This window comes from Tachysurus vachellii, chromosome 11 (genome assembly GCF_030014155.1).
Source record: "Tachysurus vachellii isolate PV-2020 chromosome 11, HZAU_Pvac_v1, whole genome shotgun sequence".
Classification (NCBI taxonomy): Eukaryota; Metazoa; Chordata; class Actinopteri; order Siluriformes; family Bagridae; genus Tachysurus; species Tachysurus vachellii.
The window spans coordinates 22,489,302-22,514,669 of record NC_083470.1 but is presented as its reverse complement, the minus strand read 5'-3'; the positions used below and the strand labels follow the sequence as shown (position 1 = coordinate 22,514,669).

At 39.7% G+C, this 25,368-nt stretch overlaps 2 protein-coding genes across 5 annotated transcripts in view; both read right to left on the bottom strand.

Annotated features, from left to right (window-relative positions):
- Positions 1–7,268, bottom strand: part of adgra2 (adhesion G protein-coupled receptor A2) — a 57,022-nt gene extending 49,754 nt beyond the window's left edge. The window contains exon 1 of the mRNA XM_060881298.1: positions 6,576–7,268. Within this exon, the coding sequence (XP_060737281.1) occupies positions 6,576–6,814 (239 nt within the window). The 5' untranslated portion in view covers positions 6,815–7,268. The remainder of the gene's footprint in view (positions 1–6,575) is intronic.
- An 8,737-nt stretch (positions 7,269–16,005) lies between these two features.
- Positions 16,006–25,368, bottom strand: part of pdlim2 (PDZ and LIM domain 2 (mystique)) — a 51,823-nt gene continuing 42,460 nt past the window's right edge. For all 4 annotated transcript variants that reach the window (XM_060881918.1, XM_060881915.1, XM_060881916.1 and 1 more), the window contains 3 exons: positions 19,188–19,327; positions 17,785–17,896; positions 16,006–17,291 (listed from right to left, as the gene is read on the bottom strand). In XM_060881918.1, coding sequence (XP_060737901.1) covers positions 17,099–17,291; positions 17,785–17,896; positions 19,188–19,327 — 445 coding nt within the window. In that variant the 3' untranslated portion in view covers positions 16,006–17,098. The remainder of the gene's footprint in view (positions 17,292–17,784; positions 17,897–19,187; positions 19,328–25,368) is intronic.

Here is a 25,368-nt window from a genome sequence, read left to right as displayed (position 1 = left end):
TTATTTAAAGGGGTCAAAAGTGAACTTGCCGTTTCAGTCCCACACAGACACACACTTTATTATCTGTTACATGTTTTCTCACTCCTTTGCAATTTATCTTCTTGTCTGCCACCTCCCCTGCCTGTCCTCCCCCTCGCTAGTCCCCATGCAGGCGCGCGTAATTAGCTCTAAACACAGAGGCCCTCTCGTCCACATCTGGAAGAGGTTTGGGCATAGCAGTTTCCTACCAGCACGGCTAAATATTTAGATTCAGCCTCGCTGTGTATGGCTGAACTTAGGAGGAAGGGAAGAGAAGGGAAGAGAAAAGGGTTTTGGGGGGGTTGAGAGAACTAAAAGGAAGAGTAAGTGGGTGCGTGAAAGACGGCGCGACTGAAAGCACTCTTTTTTCGTCGCATCGATGCCAAAATGACTTGTGTATGCAGGTTTGGTGTTTATTACAACTTTGAGCTGTGATGGAAAAGTTGGGCTGCTGTGAAAGCTGAAACTCCAGACACAATAGAACACATAAACACACACACAATCTCAAACACAGCCAGAAGTGAGGATGCAAGACCACCGGATTTAGTGCTTCAACTGTTGACAGAACCGCAAACAACAACACCCCGAATCTAGCTGAACAAAGCCTGAGACACATGGAACCCAAACGCAAGTTCTGTGACTTGAGAAGGAACGAGAAGAAAAGTAGGGAGTAGAAAGAGGGGCAGGATGGATTAACCCCTTCTTACAAGCACACTACTCAAGAATAAACAACCACTGGTGGGATTCAATCCTTGTTGCATTCATTATAAGTGACATAATTTTAACCATAATTTTCAAGCATAATCCTTTATTAATGGCCAAAATCTATTTCTAACATTTTCATACTTACCAAGCCAACTCTCTCTCTCTCTCTCTCTCTCTCTCGCTCTCTCGCTCTCTTGAGTTTATTTAGTTTAATGCTAAATAACAGAGCTAAGATGCTAGCATTATTTGTCATGGATTTGTGTTGAGTCACATTGCTGGAATAAATGATATCAGAAGATGACAGAAAATGTCAAATCATGATCTAACAAAACAAACTCATAAAGAAACCAATGTTATCACTTTTTCCTGGATCTTAGTACAGCAATAAGATTAATTTTTAATACATCGAGCTTGGCGATGTGAAATTAACCCTTTTTACCAGTACACTGACATTTTCAATCAGTGTAAACAAATGAATTATTTACTGGCCACAAGTCTGATATAAAATGAGTCAGAATGTGTTGCCTTTCAGTGTAAGACGTGTTTTTCCCTCTGTTGGAAAGTCTTGAGTTTAAGTGGTTGAAGATAACACCTTGACAATTTTGTTGTCTTCTATTGTCTGCTATCATATGAGCTTTATTTTAACCTGTACTGTGTAGTGGGGCATGACAAAGACATTCAATGATGGACACAACAAAACAGGTACAAATTCTGAGGTAAAAACACACACAGGCCTCACCCACAGATGATAACGTCCATGAGAGAAAACATTTTAGTGTGAACTGCTATGAGATATCAAGATGTTTTCTCTAGAGTACTCATCAAAATACAGAAGAAATGTACATATCGTCGCTGTCGGGCGGAAACCTCGTATGTCCAAATTTGGTCAATTTCATATTTTTTCACATATCGATGCTATTGGTCAGTCCCCACGTGGGTCTGTTATTTTTACAAGTTATTAACCAATCTAAAGTCTTGAAAATAGCTTGAGCACAAATCTCTTAACTTCATTGGACACTTCATCTGTCCACCTCTTCCTCACTCTGCGGGAGAGCTTCGCGGCATATTTCTCCTCAAGAAGAGTCGCAACGAATCAACACGTCTTCTGAGGTAAATGTCTTCAAAACACTGGGCTCAAAGAAAAAAAATCTTGACCCCCGCTAGTTCTGGTGCTCGTCTGAGGACAGGAATTTAGCGCAAGACAATCCACTGCAACGCGGACTAAATCCTGTGCACTGCAGATTTTTTTTTCATTTCCTGAAAAATAACGGTTTTGGAGATACGAGGATTCCGCCCGACAGCGACGATATTATACTTTTACATTATTATAATTTTAGCCAATGACATTCATTTTGATTCATACGTTAAAATAGACTCCACTCTTTACGTTTAAGTGCATACCAGTTTCTGTCTCTATAGTTCTATTTTAATGTGACAAATAGTACAAAAATCCAGTACAGTGTTACAGTCAATCCTACCTTGTTTCACAGGCCAGACCTGTAAGAAGGTAAAGTTCTTTTGCCTAATCTTTACTCAAAGCTGGATCTTAGCATTATCTAAATTTTATCACGTGAGAAATGCCAGATGTTGGTTCTGTGACCTAGCTCAGAGAGATAACACTCAGTTCTAAACTAGTGACCCCGTATCTCACAGCCCCAAACGCTTACGCTCAATCGGCCAGGAGTTTAAACACACAGGCTCATTCTGGACAGTCCTTGATTAAACCGTCAATTGTTGACCTGGTACCGTGTGTAAAGTGGAATATTCTGGGTGTGTCCTGAGGATGTGACGGTTGATAGAAAAGTATGTTTACACAATATGAAAGAATATAACTAAATGTTTGCTATGTTGAATCTGAATTAAGGTATATGGATGCTCATAAAATATTATGAATTCTTGTGTCATGCTGTAAGTAATATAGTTCTATTTGCACTTTATTTACTACTTCATCATTTGTATGACAGATTTATGAACCATTTCTCAGCACCAAAACTAATACATCCGTGCAGTGAACTTCAGGAAATCAGACAACATTTAATTTAGTTCGAAGATTTATTGCTAATAGAATGATCGAGATTATACTTAGCACACTAGATTAATCACAGTATTATTTGAATATGTCACCAAGTCTAAGCTAAACACATCTGTCTAGCTAAGTATTACTTCATGTGCAGGCCACAACTCTTATTTCATTTCTTTTACCTTCTTTAAAGCTTAATTTTAATCAATAAAATATAAAAAATTCACCCAAATTGTTAGATATTAGAGCTAGCATCGCATAGTTGCTTTGTTACTAAATTGAACAGCGAATTACTAGTAAATCAGACATCGAAGGTCCTTCGTTGTTGCTGCTTCTGTTAACACCTAACTCCATTAGTAATTTACAGTACCACCTGCCAACCTCCGGAGAACCCCTTCTACTTTTATAGGTACCATTGTGCAATGGTAACCTGCCACAGGTACTCAATCCAGGGTACAAACAGATGTAACTGTAACAACTGTGTTTGGTAAAGGGAAATCTTGCTCGCTCTGTCCCTCTTTTGCCTTTATTTTAACCTCTTGGGTTTAAAGATTTACGCTAGATTGGTGACTGACTTCCATTGCTAAATGAGTGTGTTATGCCATTATCTGCATTACCCATACGTCCGACTACCAAATGCCTCAGTACCCTAACCTCATCCACTGAAATTCCAGTCCAGATGACAAGAGAACTCAGCATGATGAAGAGAGAGAGAGCAAGAGAGACAGAGAGAGAAAAATGATGTATCCCAAGCTGCATCTGTGATTGTGTCTAGAAACGCCTGAGGAATGTCAGGAAAAACAGAAACATCAACATCACGCCAAACATTCCACATCTGGGGCAGAACCTCGGCACGTCACTAAATCTAGAAGGACACAAGTGTGAAAAACACTTTCCTTGACGTGTCAGATGTAAAACAAGCTAAATGTGTTCTCGTTATTTGAAAATCCGTTTCCGTTTACTTTATCTAAGGTTGTATCCCGAAGCACTACAAAGCTCGCTATATAACGCTTTCTGTAAATGTTCTCCTTTATCACAGTGGGAGTTTTGAAGCCTGGAAGTGTTTTCCGCTAACCCACGCAAACCCCATAACCATGTCACGGTGTGCTTTGCACATGCTCAGAAAACAAATAAATGGCATTAAGACGTGTGGCTGCCTGCACCCATGTCGCCTCCAAACTCCTCTTTCCACCATACGCCACCTGGGCTCTCTCTGTCCCCCTTTTTCCTTTCGTTTTAATCCACTTCCTCTATGTTTCGGTGGCTCAATGTGTGTAGCAGATGTGAGTGGTTATTAAGCAGAACCACGACGCTCCTAAATGCGCTGCCCTCGGCCTCCTCCACTGGGGAACCAATCTATTGGCTTCTCTCTCTCCACTGCCTGGGCTGCTTTTTGCCATTTTTCCAATGTTTTCCTTTTTACGACACTCATGTGAAAGCAAGCACCACTCCTGCTGAGGAGGAGAGCTCTGGGGTATTGCGGGAAGATGGGGGACGGCAAGGAGGCATGGGGGTTAAAATGGTATAGAGTGTTAATGTCAAACACATGAACAATTCCATTTTTATGTTTTAATGCATACATTTTCTGGCCCAGTGGAGATGTGGTTTCCCAAACCAAAACGGAACTGAAGTGATTTTGCACAGTTTCCGTGACATGCTGAAATAACAACCAAAAAAACGTCAGAAACAGACAAAAATATGCAAACAGCCAAACCAAATCCAAACCAAATCAAATATTTTGACTGCTGCACAAGCTTCCTTCCTCCCGGATTGGTATTAAGTGCCTGTTTTGCCCATTATTGATAGTGTGTAAATAGAGAAATGGTCCAGGCTTCAATCTTAACCCATAAATGCTTGTATTTACCTAAAAGAGAAACAAAAGAAATCACATATCAGGCCAGTGCGTCTGGTCTGCCTTCCTTCCTGAAAAGAGGGCACTGGAGATAGGCCTGTTAAAAACAAAACGCAGCATCATAGCAATGGGAAAGGAAGCAACCAGACAGCCATTAAACAGAGAGAGAGACAGAGAGGAGAGAGAGAGAGAGAGAGAGAGAGAGAGAGAGAACAGAAATGTGTTTCTGTTTAGCCCCATTCAGTATAGCCAACTCAGCTGAAGACTGGAGAGGGGCAGAAAGTGTGTGTGTGTCTATGTGTGTGTAAAGGGGGTGGGTTTTTAGGGTGTGGGAGGGGTGCCGACCAGGGGCACATTTCCTTTCTCTCCACACTGCAACACAGATGGAAAATGACAGAGCCGTGATACAGAGACTTCATTCTCTGCTCCAAAGTGCTGCAGTTCACAGCCTGAAATAAATTCCCCAATCAAACCCAACCTGAAAGCCCCATTCTATTTCCTCTTCTAGTGAAGGTAGCCAGCACAGGGGCTAGAGCTTTCATCAAAAACCATTGTATTGTGTTGACATGTTGTTCAAAATATTTCCACAGGTTGTAATCCATGATATAAAAACCCTACAGGCTCAGATTACATATCAGAATTGGACACTGTATAAAAGTAGTATTAAATAGTAGTATTAAATAGTATATAGTCTTAAAGTAACCAATGGCTAAAGTATCAGAATAAGGCTTGGTCTCTTAATCAGTAGATGTATCTCACACTATATTGCCAAAGCAGGTTGTCCATACTGTTATTTTGTTGACACACTCATTCACAAACTTTACAGTGACTCATATGCAAAAGCATTGTATCATTGAGTGAGTGTTGATAAACTTGTCAATAAAATGAAATGAATTACAGGCTAATATTAAAAAAAAAAAAAAAACGTCATTATTAGTAGTACTAGCGGCTTGAATGTGGGTGTGTAAGTCATTGGTGGTTGTTGTGTTGTGAGTTGTTTTCTTGTTTGGTGTCTTTAGTGTTTGCAGTATGGTGGGTCTTGTGGTAATGCTGGTATATTTTGTTCTTGTATTGTTGTATAGTTTTTATTGATGCTGGTTTTGTTGGTATCTATGATAGCTTTTGGTGGTATTGGTGATGTTTGAATTTTTGGTTGTTGATGAGTTCTTGTCGGTGGTGCAGCTGATATTGCTGGGATCTTTGATAGTTATAGAATTCTTTTTGGTGCTGGCAATGCTGGTATCATTGGTGGTTGTAGAGTTGTTGGTGTTAGTGGTAATTCTGGTACGTTTGGTTGTTATATAGTTGTTATTTGTGGTGATGTTGGAATTGTTGTTTACTATGATAGAGTTTTTGGTAGTATTGCTGACTTTGTTGGGATCTTTGGTGGATGTAGAGATGTTGGTGTTGGTGGTAATTCTGGTACGTTTGGTTGTTATATAGTTGTTATTTGTGGTGACGTTGGAATTGTTGTTTACTATGATAGAGTTTTTGGTAGTATTGCTGACTTTGTTGGGATCTTTGGTGGATGTAGAGATGTTGGTGTTGGTGGTGGTAGTGGTGAAAGAAGTATTGTTTGGTAGCATTTGTAGTAGCAGTGAAAGCGGTGATGGTGGTTGTGATAGTGGTCTCGCTGTCAGTTTTCCTAGTGGTGCTATTGATAGGGCAGCTGGTGGTGGTATCAGTAAAGGCAGTGTTGGTTTGGGTGGTGGTGGTGTAACTAATAACTGAAGAAATGCAATGACTACATATCAGATACAAATCTCTACTCTCACATAAAGGACTTCCAGCAAAGGATCGTTGCTAATGTTTCATAAAACATCAATTTTAAATATAAAAAATAAACTTCTGACTCATCCTTGCCCAAGTACGCGCGCGCCCACACGTCATTCCACCAGCACAGAGACCCGTTTCCCCAAACTTCATTTTTAAACGATTAGCTCTTAAAGGTTAGACAGCAGAATGAAAACAGCTACTCACAAAGAAATAGTCCGGTTGGGCATCAGACTCGCTTCCGGCGTCTCCGTCAGCTCCTTGCCGGCGCAGCTCACTCGTTTGCGCGCGCCCGCCTGTGCCGTGTGGCCCTTTGCGCGCTCGTCCGTGCAGCCGCAGCCGCTGGACAGAAGCTCGCGACACGCTCGTACAAATCCCAGCAGCAGCAGCAAGAGCACGAGCAGCGACCGGCCGCGGAACGAGGCGCGCGCGCTGCGTCCCAACATCGTCGGTCCCTTTTCGGTGACACCAAGTCAGCCCATGTCATCACATGAATTACTTGAAAACCCGTCAGCAAGTCTGCTCAGAGGATTCAGTCACTGCTGCACTGCTAAAAACGCCTTTGCGCGTGTTTCTTTATTCTCTCGGGTGATTTGACTCTCGCGCGCGCCTCAGACTGAAAGCCCGCGTCTCTCCATCACTAAGTGAGAATATCATCCGTGCGCCAGCCCCAAAAGTGCAGCACGATTATCCGTCATGTCCAAGCGGTTTTTGCGCGCAACGCATCCTAAAAATGATCTTCCACAAGAAGTTCTACAGGAAAGTTAGATGTTAATCCGTTAATAAGTTAGAGTTTGCTCAGTGGTGTAAGTCCAGCCTTCATAGCGTGTAACTCTTGAGTAACGGTACTCCGGGTCGATCTTAACTCCCCTTAATACCCCTGCAGCGGTTTTCCTCCGCCACCCTGACGCAGCTCACTTACTGCCCTGAGCGCGCGCGCGCCCTCTTCCCCTTCCCCGTTGCCGTTCCTGCACGCACGCGCGACCCGCCGCAGGGTCCTAGTGCACAGTCACAACTTTTGGAAATAGTTTCAGAGATAGTGAACACTATGGCTGCGTCCTCAATCGTATGCTTCTTCCCTAAATAGTGAGAAATGATTACTGAACTATAGTCGTGTACCATTAAAAGCAAACATCTAAACAGCAAAATCTAATTGCTATATAATATGCAAATGAATGCAGAATGAATTGGGCGTGTCTTCTGTCTCTGTCATTAAAATTGGATATTCATCAAAATACTATTGGCTGTTTAAAAAAAAAACTTTTACTTTACTTTACTTTACTTAACACTACATTTACAATGTAAATGTACCCTCAAAATGCACACCAGTGGTGCAATTACATATGCCTCAGAAAGCAAGCATGAAAGCAAGAAAGAAAGAAAGATTGGAAAAACTAAGAAAGAAAATAAGTAGACGAGAAAACAAGCCAGAAATCAAGAAAGAATGAAATGACTAACACAAGAGTGAACAAAAGTGATGTGATGTTTCTCAGTTGCAGCACTTCCTGTTCTAACAGCTGATTTGTTTCACAAATTTAGTATTAATTGAATTTTTAAAAACATGATCATGCAGAAAACACATCTACGTTTGAACAATAAACTACAAGTACAGACAGAGCTCCAAAGGTAATTTTACAAAGTTGTAAAATCTGTATGATTGACTGTAGATCCATATTTGGTAGGACGCCGACATTTACGTTAATAACTGTGACAGGTCAAGCTGCAGTCTGTAATAAGCTTTTAATAATGAAGACTAGATTTTCCCCCAACATATACTGCATCGGAACAAAATAGCTTTTAGTGGCATTAGTGTTGCTGTTCGGTTTGGATCCTAATGTTGGTCTCCAGGCTCTATGACCCAGCAGGACATCTGCTAGTTGCTCAGAGCACCTTGCTGGATCCTCGCGTGCGACCAAACCATCCGATGTTAAATTAATGCTTGGCTTCAGTGTGTATAATGCACATGGAGTGTGAGAACAAGAGGAAATCTAATACATGAAACAAACTGATAAGGAGCAAAGTCAGATAGAGACAGCATCCTCACATGCCTATTTCTCACGGTCTCAAACACAAGCATATAGAATTGAATTATTTCATTAAGATGTACAGTAACTGTTGGGAGACATAAGATGTATAGTATATAAAGCTCATAACAAATAGAATAAAGTTATTTAAACAAACAAATACATTAATATACAACACTTGCTATTAAAATGTACAGTATATTCCAGCAAGAAATATAATTGTCCAAGTCACAGAGGGAGTTATAGTATAATGCTCCAGGCATTAACAATGATGTTAGCTCCAGGCAAAGTTAGCATCTGTTCCTCTTCTGACAAACACAGAAGCGACATATTTGCTAGCGTGACCTTTTAACACACTTGAATAGATTGACGTTGGCATCGTCAGCTAAAACAATGCTCCTAAATAAACCCTAACCAGGGACCTATATGAATATTTCAATCCCCCTGTTTTTGGAGTCAATCTTTTTATTATCTTTATATTATAGCAAGTCAATCTGAACTGTGAGGCAGTTTGCTAAATGCATAAAAGACACAGAGGAGGGTTAAAACACTAGGTTGTTTTTGTTTTTTCCACATGGCAAACTTAACTGCTATGGCATTAGTAATGAAAAGCGCTAGCTTGGAACAGATGATTGGATTAACCTAGTTTTCACAAAACTGAGGTAATTTACCAAATCACACTAAACGCTGGTGTAGTTTGCTAAAACATAAAAGCTTCATTATACTAATGAAATAATTATTATAATTGTTTAACAAAATCCTGATGAAAACTGTTAGCTCAGGAAAAACAGCTGTATTAGAGTAGCTTTCACAATGATAAGGTAAGACACTGATCTCTGAGGAAATTTTCTAAACACATACAAAGCATAGAACAAGGACACAACTCTTTTTTTTTTTTTTTAATTAACATTGTTTTATTATTTTATTTTTTACATTCAGCAAAACCCTGCCATCACAAATGAAAACTGCTACTGTAGCTTAGCAAAAACGTCTGTATTCGCCTAGCTTAACTTTCACACAAATGAGGTAGTGTACATAATCACTGTTCTCTTACATACAGTAAATCATAAAAGGCACAAAAAAAAGACAAAACTCTCTTTCTTTATTTAAACTTATTCAAATCCTGCCGCCCATCAGAAATGAAAACTGCTAGCTCAGCAAATCTGGCTGTATTAACCTTGCTTTAATGCAAGGCACAGAATACAGATACTCTCTTTGCATGTGTTTAACATGTACCTGAATCCTGTCATCAAAATCTAAAAGTGTTAGTTCAGCAAAAATGATTAACAGAAGCCATTTTAGTTTCCACATGCGTGCAGAGCCAGATAATTTGATATTTATGGACTGATACCATCAACCTGACCCATAAAGAACGGTTTTCCTAAGTCCAACTTTGTCCACAGGCTTGTTTTATTTAAAACCCGCAGCTTTTTATTTTTAAAACAAAATCCCCTTTGATATATACGAGAAGCAAAGGAAACTGGAAACCTAAGCTCTCATGTGGACATAAAAAAATGAAGGCAGTGTTTTGAAATCGTGAAAAGGTGTGCAGAAGGAGAGAGCCAGACGGATGCAGAGGCCTGATTGAGGTTGACGTGTGTGTTCTTCGTGCCGCGCGCAGACACGCAAGCATGGCCACTTCATACAATGGAGCAGTTGTATTCAGTCTAATATAGCAGCATAGCCTCTTCTTGTTGCTGCACTATGTTGTGGTTACATTCCCAAACCACATAGCATACTAAATAGTGTACACACGTTATACGTCTGTCACATTAGTCCTGCTGAAAAAAATTACTGAAGTGACATGGACAGGACAGTTGGATGCGCCTTGGGACGTAGCCAAAGTTGCGCGGAAGTTAGTGCGGTGCAGAGGTTGCTTTTAGGACACACCCATCCCACCGATCCTGCAAATCTTCCTCATCTGGTGCACAGTTTCCTTTTAAAAATGTCACGTCCTGAAACTGCACATTACATCAAATTGTACTTAATGGCATCCAGACAAACTTTTATGTTGTTCCAACATTCTCTCTCTCTCTCTCTCTCTCTCTCTCTCTCTCTCTCTCTCCCGCCCTCATATCGCTGTGCAGGCAATCTCTCCCTCCGTTCCACATCTGGAGTCCATTCCAGGTGGACTAGAGAAAGAGAACATTGAGGGAAGGAGGCAGGAAGAAGGGGAAGAGAGGAAAAATAATCCAGTGGACAAGAATGCAACAAAAGGCTGTATAGGTGTGAAAGTGCAGCCATGTTGCCTTTGGAAAATCGCCCACAATAACTTGTGTTGTTGATCAAATGTAGAAGAATTGAGTAAAAACATATGATAACTCAGGATCGACACGTTTGTTTTAGTACATCAGCCTGACTTTGTTGTTTTTTTGTGCACATACTGTGCTGACATGTTAATCTGTCATTATTTATATAGGTCTTCATCTAAGTATTAATGCTCATAAATATGCAGTCAACCTGAGAGGGACCAGAAAGCAGTGTAGTGGTTTACGTCCAATTAAATTAACTGCATTCAAAAATTGTGTTCATTTTATTCATTATGCAACAGGATGTGGTAAGTGATAAAATGCTGATCTTATGGCTTGTAGCCCAATGGTGTAAAGAAGAAGCAATTTCAGTGTGGGGAGGGGGGACTTTGGGGCGGAGGAAAGGGGTAATTTCAGAATTATCTGTACAATTATATTGATGAGTGTGACACCTTTAGATGATGTCAGATGGTAGTTAGCTCAAAGCTCCCCATATTGATAACACTGCCATGAAATTGCTTTATGAAATGAATTAAACTAACATACTAGTAATAGGGAAATATAACATTTTATATTCTTAAAACAGATGTTTTTCTACTTCTGCAGTACCTCATCTGTGGTCAGCTCAATATCCCTAAACTGCTCAGGTTGTAGCTAGCTGAAATTAATAGCTTTGAAACCGAAACAGGAAAAAATACACAATCCTCATTGGCTATCCATGTTTCTCATTAAAGCTGCTGATAGGGAGAAAGATGTAATTAAACAAACAAATAGGTGGTTTGTTTGTTATTTGGGAAAGCTAAGAATGGATGAATCATTATACATATAATTATAATGTCTGTTTAATTGAGATGTATACAATTAATTGTGCTGTAGTGTGTATGTTAACCAGCTATGACTAAGTCTTTAACATTCCCTTCAACTACCGTGATGTATTACAATATATAATCGGCACTAGACGACTGTATAGTACCCATCAACCCCTGCATGCCACATGTCTAACTCGGCACTCACGCCTGTTCTGAGTTAACCCTAATCAGCACCACTTATGTCCTGGCTACTGTACCTTTCATCGACAAGCTTTAGCCGTTGCATCCTGCCCGTTTTTGAGCGATATCTATTGTCTATGTTCATGACTCTTGTCACTGATTTGTTTGTTCGGTTTTTACAATAAAATCTGCATTCATGACAATTACACCTCAGCTACAGCTATATGCAGCACTGTCTAATCAAAAACAGTAAAGTTTAGATTGAGTTTTCTAAACATAAATTTTCCAAGCAATTACCTGCTTATAGTAGTGCCAGTGAGAATTTATCTTTATTTATCCTACGTATATACAGTATGATGCAGCAGCACTTTCACCTCCTCGTCAGTATACTATGGTTTTGTTTGGGCAAAGCTTCAACAGTAGCGCTAATACCAGCATGAATGCCACCACACTCATCATCTCACAGACTGCAATCCAGTCAGCTGGAGTCTCTCTGGAACATTGATTTATACGTTTAACCTTTGAACATCTATGGAAAATGTTGAATAAAAACAAACCCTTACTGCTTGTAGGAGCCAGTAGCCAATCATCAACGTCATCTCTTGAAACGTTATGTTTGAGATTTCTGACATCTGCTAGAAATAGCAACGTTCACCTGGGACACCTGGGACCTGGGATGTGGTAAGGCAGGGCCCCTGAGCAAGGCCCTTAACCCTCAATTGCTCAGGTGTATAAACTGAAATAAGAAAATGTAAGTCACTCTGGATAAGAGTGTCTGCTAAATGCTGTAAATGTAAAATGTAAACATCAGCACAACATGACCGCCAACATCTCACAGGAATAGCAAAAATACTAACACTGACCAACAAAGCAGTACCTCAATTACTAAACATATAGTTTGAGTTAAACATTGAGTTAAATATAGTTGATGTGTTTTTGTTGGACTCTGTCTTTAAGCAATGGTTTAGATAAAAATATCATGAAGACATTTCATGTCTGAGACTGTTAAGAGTCTCCAAGTCTGACCAAGAAATGCATCAGGTTCTCCAGAAGGTTCTCCAGGATATGAAAGACAAACCTTCATCCTAATATACCGTTTCTGGGAAAGCTAATCAATCCGTCTGTTTTTGGAGTGACATCACTTCCTAGCAGAGAATACGAACAGGCAGCCAACAAATATATAAACCGCTTGTTGTGAAAACTTCTTTTGAACTCAGAGTAGTCTGAGTCAGAGATGGAGTGGAAGAACACTGCCACCTTGTGGTCATAGTGTGTGCGTTAATCCATATAACGTTTCATTTGGTTATGTTATATTCATTTGGATATGGTTATATGTTATAGGTTATTTATATCTCATAGGATGATTGTTAAAGGGTGTGTGTTTTGCTTTGTACTTTTTTTTTGCTTGAACATTTATTAGCATTGCAGTGTACCGAATTGGCAAGATTAAAAAATACAGGTGTTAGCAGGTAGTGGGATGTGTTAGCTTAGTGGTTAAGGTGTTGGTCTACCAATCGGAAGGTTGTGAGTCTGCATCCCAGGGCCACCAAGCTGCTATTGCTGGGCCCCTGAGCAAGGCCCTTAAACCTCAATTGTTCAGTTTGTATAAAAGAGATGTTAGTCAGGGGGCACAGTGGCTTAGTGGTAGCACGTTTGCCTCACACCTCCAGGGTTGGGGGTTCGATTCCCGCCTCCGCCTTGTGTGTTCTCCCCGTGGTTTCCTCTGGGTACTCTGGTTTCCTCCCCCGGTCCAAAGACATGCATGGTAGGTTGATTGGCATCTCTGGAAAATTGTCCGTAGTGTGTGAATGTGTGTGTGTGCCCTGTGATGGGTTGGAACTCCGTCCAGGGTGTATCCTGCCTTGATGCCCGATGACGGCTGAGATAGGCACAGGCTCCCCGTGACCCGAGGTAGTTCGGATAAGCGGTAGAAAATGAGTGAGAGAGATGTTAGTCACTCTGGATAAGGGTGTCTGGTAAATGTAAAGTCTACTATTATTGAGGAGAAAATGTTTGACCACTGCAGGAGTGTTAGAGGTCACCAGTCAGAAGATTGTGAGTTTGAATCCCAGGTCCACCAAGCTGCCACTGTTGGGCCCCTGAGCAAGGCCCTTAACCCTCAATTGCTCAGTTGTATAAAAAAAAGGAGAGCCGTAAGTCGCTCTGGATAAGTGTGTCTGCTAAATCCTGTAAATGTAAACGTAAAGTCTACTATTATTGAGGAGAAAATGTTTGACCACTGCAGGAGTGTGAGAGGTCACCAGCACCACTTGGCTCATTTGTGCGGTGTAGAGCCTCAGCCTGCAGGAGTCACACAGTCCCATCAGGGAGTAACAACCTTCTGATTACAAACCCATTAGGCCACTCAGTGGAGCGAACTTCCTGCTGTTAGATGGAGTCGGAACACCGCGCCTCAACGGGGATTTCTGGGAAAAGATTGATTGCAGAGATGTCTGTTAACACATGTGGAATTCGGACGCACAGACAAGAGGGTAGTGTTAAGCAACTCCAGTTAGCCAATAGGGTTTATATAGCTGAAGGAAGGGAAAGTCAAGGTCATTCATCTCTGACAAAACAGTTTAAGTAGTTAGCTTATAAATGTTTGCATGAACACAAGCACTGAAGCTGGGTTGCTATTTATTTATTTATTTTTAATCTCACTTAAATTCTATTCAGATAAATGACTGAAAAGATTAACAGAGTAACTATTTTCTCAGTCCCAGCCCACTAGAATAGAATCATTAAAATATATGAATAAAAATCATTTATGAATGTGCAAATCTTAAACTTGAAACGTCGTGCTTACGTCTTGAGAAACATACATTTTAGTTTAATATAATAATCACTTAAATTTGTTACTTATAAACATTGACACGTTTGATAAATTCCACCCAATATTTTACTAAATATTGTGGGGAACCTCAAACACACACACCCTCTCCATGTCTCTCATACACATACACACACACCCTCTCCATGTCTCTCATACACACCCAACACACACAACCTCTTCATGTCTCTCATATACACACACTCGTCGTGTCTCTCATTCACACACACACCCTCTACATGTCTCTCTTACACACACACAGCCCAGCCCCATTTTCAGGTTTGATGAGTTAATCCGGTCAAACAATTGTATTAATTAAAAGCTGATTTTAGACAAATAACTAAAATATCTTCACCATCTTCATGGCGTTAGTGTGGACTCTAGTTAATCACATTGTCAGTTCTGTTCAGCTGCTCCACAGTGGTTTGGCACCAGGTTTTACACGCTTCCTCCCGCAACCCTCCCATTTCCCCCGGGGTTGGGACCCAAACTGTGAGTTCTCTCTTCATATCTATTCCATAACACTATAGTTTAAAAACAGAACTTAAACTTTTTTGTTGTTTAATGGGCTAAAATTGTAAAACTTGTAATTCAATCAAATTTGCAGGACAACTCATCTTTAATGTTTGAGGATTTAAGGTTAGCCTAGTTTAGTCCAGCTCTAATCGTATTACTTTCCTACTACAAAGTAATCGCATAAGAGATGCTAATCACTAGATTACATCCACAGGTAGGGATATGTCTAAAAATATAACAGGGTCTTCATTACAGGGTCCGTGTGCGCCCTCTAGTGGGCAAAAGAGGAGCAGACGAGCTGGAGTCGGTTACAACAAATCACATATGGGCTTCATAGCCCACAAGAGTGAAGGCCACATGTCCAGTTCAGCATAACAACTGATTAACTTGCTGATACAAAGTGATAAAACACTCCAAACAATGATCCATGTAACCATGAGTCTTGATCTCACTGTAAAGAAAATCATGGCAAGTAAAAACAAATATCGAAGCAATTCTCTCATATATTTCTAAAACCCAACTATATTAAATATGAAGCCTATTTCCTAACAGTTGTACTCATTTGAAGCTAAAATGTATTCTGTTGGCAGATAATTTTGGAATAAGTCAACCCTTCATGGAAAAATTCAACATGTCATGCTTTGAAACTGTGCAAGTAACCACACAAGTGACATCATGTGCATAACACAAGCTAAATAAAAACCAGGCTGTAGTGGCAACCATGGATACTGCATGCTGTCTCAGGATTATCAGAGAAATGTCTGTCTCAAAACAATAAGCTAAACTGTTTCTTAACGAAATAATAAAACTGATGCATTCCTATTTTCTAATTGCAAAGTTCACGAATCTCCTAAAAAAAAAAAAAATAAATACTAGAAAAAAAATACTAGAGAGCTTTATATATACAGTATCCTCATGTTTGGAACTTAATATCACTGTTAATATAAGCATCTCTATTGCTATAAGAAACCCCACAATGTCAAACTAAAGATTAACGAGCCCAATGAATAAGTGTTCGCTCTCACTCAATCATTTACATCAGTACATTTTATATTTGAAAAAGAAAAAAGTGAAGAAAGGACAGTTAACATTACAGTTCACAACATGATATTTCCAATGTCATCCATCAAATAAGTCACCAGTGGTGGAGTTCTGCATTTATGAAAATATGCCACTTGTGTTCAGACCAGGGTTTTTAAAAAAATATATATAATAAACTTTTTTTTTTCTATAGTTTGCTTCTCATTTTGGTCATATCAAATGTTGGGTACTCGGTATCAAATGTAACACGCACGGAAACAAACACATACAACCCTGTGCACTATCATTTTATATATATATATATGGATTACATCATATATAATCATTTAAAGAGAAAATACACATATTTACACAACTATAATTATGCATGTTTTGTTAATCAATTCCCTTGAAGATGAAAAAAAAAAAGTAAATGAAAAAGATGAAAGATGCAAAAATCAGGGCTGGCCAAAATATTTTAAGTCGTTGGGTTGGAATGTGTTCCAATTGCTGCAGGTTTCCAATTAATTTTGGGCCTGGGTTTGAGCAGCCCTGAATTACATGGATGTGTTTGTATGTGTGAATACTTTCAAAATCTTTTTTTTTTTTTTTTTTTTTTAAATAAGAAAGAGATAAATCACTCAAAAACTTAGGCTAAATTAAATTTGACTGCACACTCAAACACACAATGGAAACCGGTCCCGTGTGCACTATACATTTCTTGTGATGTCTTATGAAGTCATGAAGCAGATCCCGGGTTTGTACATTTTTGCGAAACCCAAACCAAACATTGAAAGAAGTTTAAGTGAATCCGTGTTAACGACATTGTGTATGCTGAAACAAAAAGCTTAATACAAATGTGAAGAACTGGCAGGGAAGGTTTATAATGTAGGATAATTGCTGAACTGGCTTTTACACCTCCTTCATCCCCTCCCAGAGTCAACAGCTAGCAAGCTCCACACGCAGCTTAAAAGAGGTAGAAAGAGTTCTTCCTCTAAAGCAAAGAAAGCTGCATGTTCTGTGCAGGTTTCTCAGATTCCGCTGTGCTCTCTGTGCTGGAAGGAGTGAGGGAGGTGAAGGAGCGAGGGAGAGAGCGGATGACTCAGTGGTTAGGGGAGATGGGGTAGCGGTAGCCTACACCAGGCCCCTGATATCGTTGACGTGCGTGCTTCTCGCAGAACAGCTCGTCTTCCACCCAGAAATGGCCGCGCATCTTCAGGTTGAGGCCGCAGTCTGCGCACGTGTAGCAGTCGGGGTGGCGGAAACGCTCGTCCGCGATCCTCACTGCCTGGGTGCTGTAACACAACCGACTCTCACATTACACACTGAACACCAAAATCAATCATGTTGATCAGATTAAAGCTGCCATATTCTTGTATTCTTTCTTCCCCTCACTGAACAGATTTCTAGATTCTAGAGAGCCAATAGTTCAGGAGCTAATTGTATTTAAAGCCAATATGGTACCGACTGAATGTACGTCCTCACACCCATAGATCTGTTTTTATCAATGCCTTCACATGCAAAATCTGTGAGCTGTGATGCAGTGCTGATTCACACAGGTGTATAAAGGTAAATGACTTATAAGAGCAGCACTAGCCCCAGGCTTAACCAGTATTATGCGCTTTATTACCCGCTTATTAAGCTCTAATTAGGCAATAAATTCATGCAACGTAACAAGCCAGGACATCTACTTGGGTGGTAACTTTTTTTTTTCTGCTGCATGTTATGGCTTATTTTCTGCTCTGTACTGGATGAAAACATGTGAAGGTTATAAAGTTCTTCTCTTACACAATGTTGTTGCCACATTTTTCACAGGTGTGGTATTTCTGAACCCCAGCGACAGAGGACACTGGTTTCGGTGGGATTGGGGACAACTTCCCTGGAAACATCAATGCAGCCTCTGTTTAAAAAAAAAAAAAACAATCTAAACCCTGAAATTTTGGATTGCACGTATACATCCGGTGTTCATTGATGAACATATGTCGAAACTGGTAAACTGACCGACCTTGTTTTTATAATGGTGCTGCTTAGCCTCGCTAATGATTAATCAAAGGTTACTTAACTGTAGTTCAGAATTCAGTCACCTACAGTATATGATCCAAATCCAGTCTTTCAGTTAATCATAAATTGTACACAAGAGGGCGCAATGTAATAGTTGAGCAAACAATGCAACCAAAACCTAGGCAACTGCATCATCAGTCAATATGGGCATGATTTCATGAACTCACTGTAAATGCTTTAGTAGCAAATGCAAAAAACTGAATATTTTATTCACTGATCTGCTACCACACATGATTAAAAAAAGACAACACGTCTTCTATCCATCATCCTTTGTCCTGCGCATAAGAGCCGAGTGACTAAATGCTAAAATATGTCAAATTCCTGTCAAACTGTTTCATGCTTTTCCCCACAACAAAATCAGACAAATCTATTTGGTTCCAGCACTAAAACGCTGGAATGCTTGAACTGGTGATGATGCCAAGGGCCTTGAGGCAGTATCGTTTTGTCACCATAACAGTTTGGGCAAATTATCTTCATGACCACATTTAAAATAAGACGTGAAACTAAATACTGTATTTCATCTGTGAATCAGAGTTCTGAGGAGAACACAACAAAGTAAATAGGAGACACATTTCTTGAACAAAAATGCATAAACACACTGAGAATAAACAGCTCAGAGTCATAAAATATGCATCAGACACAGATACTGGTTTTCTATGAAGATACAGGAGTGAAGAGAGCTGAGGATTTATATTCAGATGGCAAAATATGTTTAAGGAAATTCATGTATGCTGGGGTGTTCACACTGCACATTGTGATTCCTATTGGGCCTCCACTCTTTTTTTTTTCTTAGTAATCTTATGATCTCCTTTCAGGTGAGCACTGAAAAGCCTGATGTGAAAAGCAGATCATGTTTCTGCATCATAAAAGCGTTAAGTCTTAAAGAGTGTAAGGAATGCTCACACACATGCTCACACATGCCCATACTGACCTCAAGGTCAAGTGTTAGTGCTAACGTCACAGATAAAATACAGACTTTTATACTCAGGTAATAAAAGGTAACTTAATGACCCGGCAGGACAAAAGGTTGCAGTGACAGAGATTTATGGCCCAAGTTTTACATGTTGAACTAATTTGACTTTTCTTTATTAAGACAGTTAGGTTTCTGTGTGTGCGTGTTTGTGTTTCACCTTTCTCATCAGCCTCCAACACTTCTTGCAGCATTTTAAAGGTGTTGGACTGGCGAGGAGCTGCACGTGACTCCTTGTTCTCCTGAATCATCTTGTACACCTCTGACTCACGATCGAAACGCTGCATCACAAAGTCCGAGCTAACAGACAGGGACACAGGAACAGACAGAGAAACAAGACAGAGGGTAAATAAATTAGGAACGATTGTCCAATTCGTCATTAAAACAGACAGATCAGCATCGGGTATCAGTAATGTATGTTTACTGCTGAAGGCCGTTCATGACGGACAGTTATATTCCTCAAGTTTAACAGCACTGCAGCTACATTTAAGCCAAAAGGAAATGAGTGCTGTGGGAGAACAGGGGTGATCTTATTACCTCATCATCATCAACTCTGGCTCATGTAAAAGCCTGTACGCCTGCATAGTTTCTGCTGCACATACAGACTATACATATATAAATCAACATGGTGAAGATTGATAACGTTATCTACATTATCATACAGAAAGGCCTTTAAATCTGCCTGATCTTTTTGTCGAGTTGATGAATCGAGTCAGCAAACAATAAAATAACACACACTTCTGTCTTGTTTTGTTTCTTATTTATCAATTAGTAAATTTTTACATGTGATTGAAATGATTTGAAGATATTTAAGGTATCATGTGGGTATAGACTGCTAATGGTTACAAACAATGAAGTTTTGAATTGTGAATATCTTCCAGACAGGAGAGAAAATCAAGCCTCTCACATACTGGATTTATTTAAATGTTCTCCTCACATGATTCTGGAGTTGCTGTGATTTCAGGCTCTCAAATGTGGGATCAAGTGAAAAAAAATTGCACTTTTCTTCAGATTTTCACCACTTGTTTCTATGCTGTGGCTACATGTGACTCTTGCAGTGTTCACTCATCCTGCTTTGGCATCATTCCAGTTTTTTTGGGTTTCTCTTATGAAGACAAGTCTTTATCAACATTTTTTAGTATACGCCTGTTTAAAGGAACAACCAATCATCTTCCAGTATTAGATTAATACACTCTGAATCATGCCAACATTCTTCATCTCTTCTGTCATCGCGAAGATAAGAAAAGATTGACATGAGAGAAGCCTTTAAAGTTGTAATAGAGCCGTCGGATAAAGAAAAGTGTTCATTCAGTGTTCTGAGAAAAGAGAAAAGCACAGGTTCTATAATCAGTGCTTGGCCCCTTTCCTTTGAAAACATGTGTTTGTTTCAAACCATTTCCTCCTGTGTTCGGAACAAGAGACCTTTGAGAAATGACTGAGAACAGCCTTCTGGCCAGCACTAATTTGATGCTAACCAGAATCAAGTGAAGTTAAAGAGATACTGCATTGTTCTGCCCTCTGGGTCATGCAAGTTATGTCTGTATTAATATTAAAATAAAAAACAAAGACGGAAAACAAAAGAAATTTGATATAACTTGCTGAACAAAACCGTCTGTATGGGATGACCTTCGTTCCTTGTTTCCTGAAACTGCTGTGTGCTTGTATGTGTGAGTTTCATGTAGTCACCTGCATTGTGTCAGTTTAGAAAAGGTTGTTTAAGCTCAGCTGTTTTTGAAAATTAATAGATAGTGGTATTGAAAATGAAAGGAATTTACTTGTAGAGGCGTTCGTTTCTATTCTTGATAGTTCCTAACCACCAGCCGGACAGCTACTACAAAGCTTCATGGCTACAAATTGGGGAGTTTGAAAGCGAATACAATCCTTTCTGTGAAACCAGCTGCATCGTGTTGCATCACAGAGCAGCCATGATTAGCCAGTGATGTAGTAACTGACAATTGTGATTAGCAAATCCAGCCATGCATGTGTACGACACCATCTGGATTCAAACACATCATCTCTGCCTGAATGCTTTTCTACTGCGCCACTTGGGAGCTTTTTGCACATCCTTGTGTTGTTCGTTTTTGAGAATGACCGTTTCATAAAGTCTCTCACATGATCAGAATTTATCATGTTGTTGTTAAAACCCGCCTTGCATGGCAGTGTTAAGTTAAAAATAGATATTTCCCTCATTCAATTCTGATCAGCATCTCTGTGTTCTGTGTGTCTCATGATAGTTATGCAGATACTTGATGCAGCAGCAATAATAACAGGCTACGGTCTGTCTACATCCTCCGTGCAGAGAGAAAGAGGTTGCTGTGGTTGCTGGACAAGAAAGAGAGTAGACTAAGTTTACTAAGACACTTGATTGGATAAGAAATTGGAACAGTTTTGCAGGCCAATGATAATTTAATCCCTCAGGTGACACAATGAATCTATTCTCCAGTGTTTCTCCTCCATATTCACCACAACCAAACTAGTTGCTCATGGACTGGCATTTCTAACAAAAAAAAAAAAACAACACTCTACATGACTACACTCTCTCCTTTCACCCCTCACTTCTTATTAACTTTCCTTTCATGCCTCTGTGGTTAACAGCAGGTTTTAGGTGATGTAAATGGATGAGACAGAGTTTGAAAGCAGAGAAGTGAAAGAGGGTATGAGAGCTGATTAGAGACGATCACAGCAAGTTTATGAGTGATTTCTTCAGCACTATATTGCTGAAACGAAACTACAGGTTATGGTTGGCTTTATGAATTTTAAATAAGGAGTAGGCTACCTCCTCTACACAAAGAACAAACAGCCTGTGGCAAACACACACGCACGCACGCACTGTGTAAACTCGTTGGTCCTGATCTTAAGGACATGACTGGTTTTAGTTTGACAGTATTTATCTAAACACATACGGGTTCAGCCTCATTTTTTCTCAGTATTTGGCAGCAATGACAGAAAGACCAAAAATAAATAAAATCAAAATATTGAAACTTGATGCCAAACATTTTGGATTCTAGAAAATGTTTTTAGTGACATTAGTCACTTGAATCCAAGGTAGCCATTTTGCATTATCCAAATACTTCAGTAAAGCTTTTGCCTGCACAGGCCATCATACTAGTCAGAAATGTACAGATTCACCTGAGAATGTTGAGACCTTATGGGTTTAGCAGAAGAACTTTTAAAAATCATTATGAGCCATTTTGTTGCTTATCTCCAAGGGATGTAAGTGCAGTGAATGTCATGATGTTGACCAGTATAAACTCTCCTAATGTTGAAATCCTCATGCACGTGTGTGTGAGTGAGAGAAAGAGAGAGAGAGGATGTGTAATATGGGTGAGGTCGTCACCCCTATAATCTTGCATGACAAGCAGCCGATACTTTACATGTTTTCTCTATGTGAATGTGTTCTCTGTCAGATCTATCTGTTGAAAACATGGAATGAGAAACTATCATGAGACATGTGCAGGCTGAGATGAGAATGAGAGACCAGATGCAGAAGGGAGCGATGAGAGACAAGGGAATGTGACGGCTATGACAACATGTGCTGACTACTTTAGGTCCATATACCTATATATAGGGGTGTGTGTATATTATATGTGTGTACTATACAGAGCTCTATAAGGCTTACAGGGCATGCTGATAGAGAGAAATAATGATGGAATGCTGTGATGAAGACGGATATGAAGTAGTAAATGTTTTGTACCATTTACAACACCAGCTATTTGCTAATGACTGCAATCATTTATGATATAAAAAAAGTAAAAAAAAAAAAAAAAAAAAAAAAAAAAACACAATGTCCAAAGCTCTAAAAGCCATACGTAAAATAAACAACATTACAGAAAAAGTTGCATCAATGATTTTTTGAAATTTGTTTCTGAACTTCAGCTGTAATTGCTGTATGAGCTGCTGCTGGAAAAAAATTACAACAACTTCTGACCAATCAGAGGTGAGAATTCATCAGCACTGTGGTATAGCAATATGTAACCATATAGAGACAGATATGTAAAAGACAGATACTGGAAAGATGTGACTATAGAGAGAGAAATACGATTAGAGGTTACAGAAAAAATAGAAAGAAACGGAGAGAATAGAGAGCAATTCAAGCAATACAAATAGACAGATTTATGACAAGGATACAAAAATACAGAGAGATGTGTATACATCTGCAGATATTCAGAGAGACGATAGACAGTAGAGTTAGAGATAGTCAGGGATACATAAATGCGATGGAACGAGAGATTAGAGAGATGAATATATGGATAGGCAGGAGGATGAGGTTGGGCTGTAAATCTCCAGATCCAGATGCAGCCATGTTCTGTGAAAAATTGCCCCAAATTGAATCCAGATCCACAGACTCGAAAATAGATTTGCTCTCCCCCCCTTTCGTCTGCGAGCCCTTTTCAAGCTATCCCTTTCCTCTCCTCTCGCTCCTCCTTCACTCACTTTCTGCCCTGAGATGGCAAGGTACAGCATCCAAATCCCTAAAAACATACCTACTGACATACAGTGAGAAAGATATCCAGACAGAGACAGAAAAAAAGAAATAAAACAAACAAAAAAAAGAAACAAAGTACTGAATGTGACTGATTAGTTGTCTGTGTATTTTAAGCTAGTTTACTGATTATGTCTAAAGGATATTTATTGTCCTCTAGCTGCTTCAGGCTGCTGGTGCATGGAAGCAACCTCTTGAAAACACATTTAGCTAATCAGGCTTTAAACAAATCCCAGTCAAAACAGATGGCTACATCACAACTGTTTAAATAAATAAATAAATAAATAAATAAATAATAAAAAAAGGAGAGAGGAGAAGCCAAAGATGTGCTTGTACTGACTATAGCAGGACACTTGAATAAAGTTACACACTTACCTCAAAAGACACAGAGCAAGTTCTTCACAGCTAGAACAGACTTCAGTGGAAACCTCACTCAAACACACACACCTAAAACTGGCTCAAGAGTACAACACTCGTGTGTAAGTCTAAGCTCATTTGCACACAAACACACACCCCTTTGCTGAGCTAAACAGAGCGTTTCAGTCGAAAAGGTGTGACCCTTGCATAGAAATACTGTATAAAGAGGAGGACTCTATATGCTGAGCATGTGGAGGGGTGGAGCTGGAGGAGTGTGTGCCACAGGAGACTGTGTATGTATGTCTGCATACATTTGTGTGTGCGCAAGCGTGTGTAAAAAAAGAGGACCAATTACGGAGGAGAAATAAAGTTTTCAGTAGAATGTACTAAATAAGTAAAAAAAAAAATATATATGAATTAGAAGAAAACTACAAGGAGAGAGAGAGACAGACAGCGTGAGAGAGAGAGCGAGCGAGAGAAATAGACAGACAGACCGAGAGAGACCGAGAAAGACAGACAGACAGACAGAGAGAGAGAGAGAGAGAGAGAGAGAGAGAGAGAGAGAGAGAGAGAGAGAGAGAGAGGATCTGAATGAAGAGAGGATCCAAAACTCATGATCCAACACATAGAAGCTTATCAGGCAAGCGCATGATGGAGGTAGTGTAATGGCTTCTGCTTGCATGGCTGCTTCTGAAACACATTGATCTTTATTGATGGTGTAATTCATGATGGTAGCAGCAGAATGAATTCTGAAGTCTACAGAAAAACGCATCCAGTCTTACGTACAGTACTATAAGGAACTTCCTCGTGTAATAAGACAACGATCCAAAACGTGCCACCAGACTTGAACCAAACCTAGTAGTGTCTTACCTCCTCACAAAAGAATGCTTGGAAAATATCAAGTGCAATTTACTTTAAGTCTCTTTACTTTTACTCGTATAAAAATTGAGTGGTCTGCCACACAAGACAACACTTTCTAAGCTGTTTAACACATCAACATGCAAATATTAGAAAATGAAACATCTGATCCATCATCTTTTCTTCTCAAAACCAATTGTCTTTAATGTACAGCAGAACAAAAGAAATGGCCTGGCTGTTTCAATACTTTCAGAGAGGGCTGTGTCCCCTGACAGAACCCTAAGACGGAAGAGCTGAAATCAACCCTTATACAACAAGTGTGTGTGTGTGCGTGTGTGTGTGTGTGTGTAAATGAATTAACATTCACAGACCAGAATCATATACAAGTCACAGTACTGAACCAAAACATGTGCTATGATTTCTACGTAAACACAGACGTCACACAGACGAGAGAGAATTGGAAACTCAACATATGCACAAGGATCTAAAACAGGAAATCAGTGTGGATATAGCAGCAGCAGGTCTGAATTCATCGGAGTTCTAGGAACTTTCTTCATTTTGTTTCTAGAGGAGGACCACAAACTATTTGCGTGAAGGTACAAATTAAACAGGACTTATGCAAGAATACGTACATTACAGCACG